The sequence below is a fragment of the Parasteatoda tepidariorum genome, chromosome 2 (genome assembly GCF_043381705.1).
Source record: "Parasteatoda tepidariorum isolate YZ-2023 chromosome 2, CAS_Ptep_4.0, whole genome shotgun sequence".
NCBI classification, from domain to species: domain Eukaryota; kingdom Metazoa; phylum Arthropoda; class Arachnida; order Araneae; family Theridiidae; genus Parasteatoda; species Parasteatoda tepidariorum.
This window is the reverse complement of record NC_092205.1, coordinates 83,261,190-83,262,000: the sequence shown is the minus strand read 5'-3', so window position 1 is coordinate 83,262,000 and position 811 is coordinate 83,261,190. Positions and strand designations below refer to the sequence as shown.

The 811-nt window shown below is 27.5% G+C and overlaps 1 protein-coding gene across 1 annotated transcript in view; it reads right to left on the bottom strand.

Moving 5' to 3' along the window:
• The window catches only part of LOC139424814 (U9-ctenitoxin-Pr1a-like), an 11,521-nt gene extending 10,710 nt beyond the window's left edge, over positions 1–811 (bottom strand). The window contains exon 1 of the mRNA XM_071177832.1: positions 654–811. Within this exon, the coding sequence (XP_071033933.1) occupies positions 654–692 (39 nt within the window). The 5' untranslated portion in view covers positions 693–811. The remainder of the gene's footprint in view (positions 1–653) is intronic.

The following is an 811-nucleotide window of genomic DNA, read 5'->3' as shown; positions in this document are numbered from 1 at the left end:
ATAAAATTCTAGAAAAGTAGTCTTTGTCGATAGATCTCTATTTTAGTATTTTGTCGAAAGCGCTTTTTTTCACAAATTTATGTATTACGAATTTATTTGGCGGTTTTTGATTTATATCACGAATTTACTTGTTTTATTATTGTTATTAGTTATTCATTAAAAAATGAGTCTCAGTCGTGCTGTTACGCTTTAAGATTTTATCCTGTAGCACATTTCTAATAGGTTTAACGAATTACATGTCATTTATTTGAATTCAAATTTATTTTAATGACTTAGTATTTACTAAAAAGATGTAATTTTTAAAAATAAAAAAACGTTTTTAGATGGATTTGAATGATTGTTTTGAATTCTTAGAATTTTGTGCATTTGCAATGTTCCTAAGTTAGTAACGAGCGAAGCGAACTTGGTTTGCGAAGCAAACCATATAATATTGCGTAGCAATTTTCGGGGGTTGGCGAGCGTTAGCGAGCAGGGGACGCAGCCCACTAGTATTAAATATATATGCTTATAAAATTGATTAATCTAAATAACCTTATTTATTTAATATAAATGTAAATAAAAAATTACAATTACTAAATGTTCAACGAATCAAATAACTGCTATTAATAAATCTGAAATTAAAATGAAAAAATTATATAATAAGCTTTACTTACAGCGCAGACCACAAAAATCAAGGCTGCTAGGTAACTCATTTTGTTAAAATCAATGTTTTTCCTTTATACAGATAAAACTAAAATTCCAAAACCACTGCAGTTCCTATTTATAAGAACCAATTGAAAAATGGAACACCTGGTTATGTAACTATTAACAT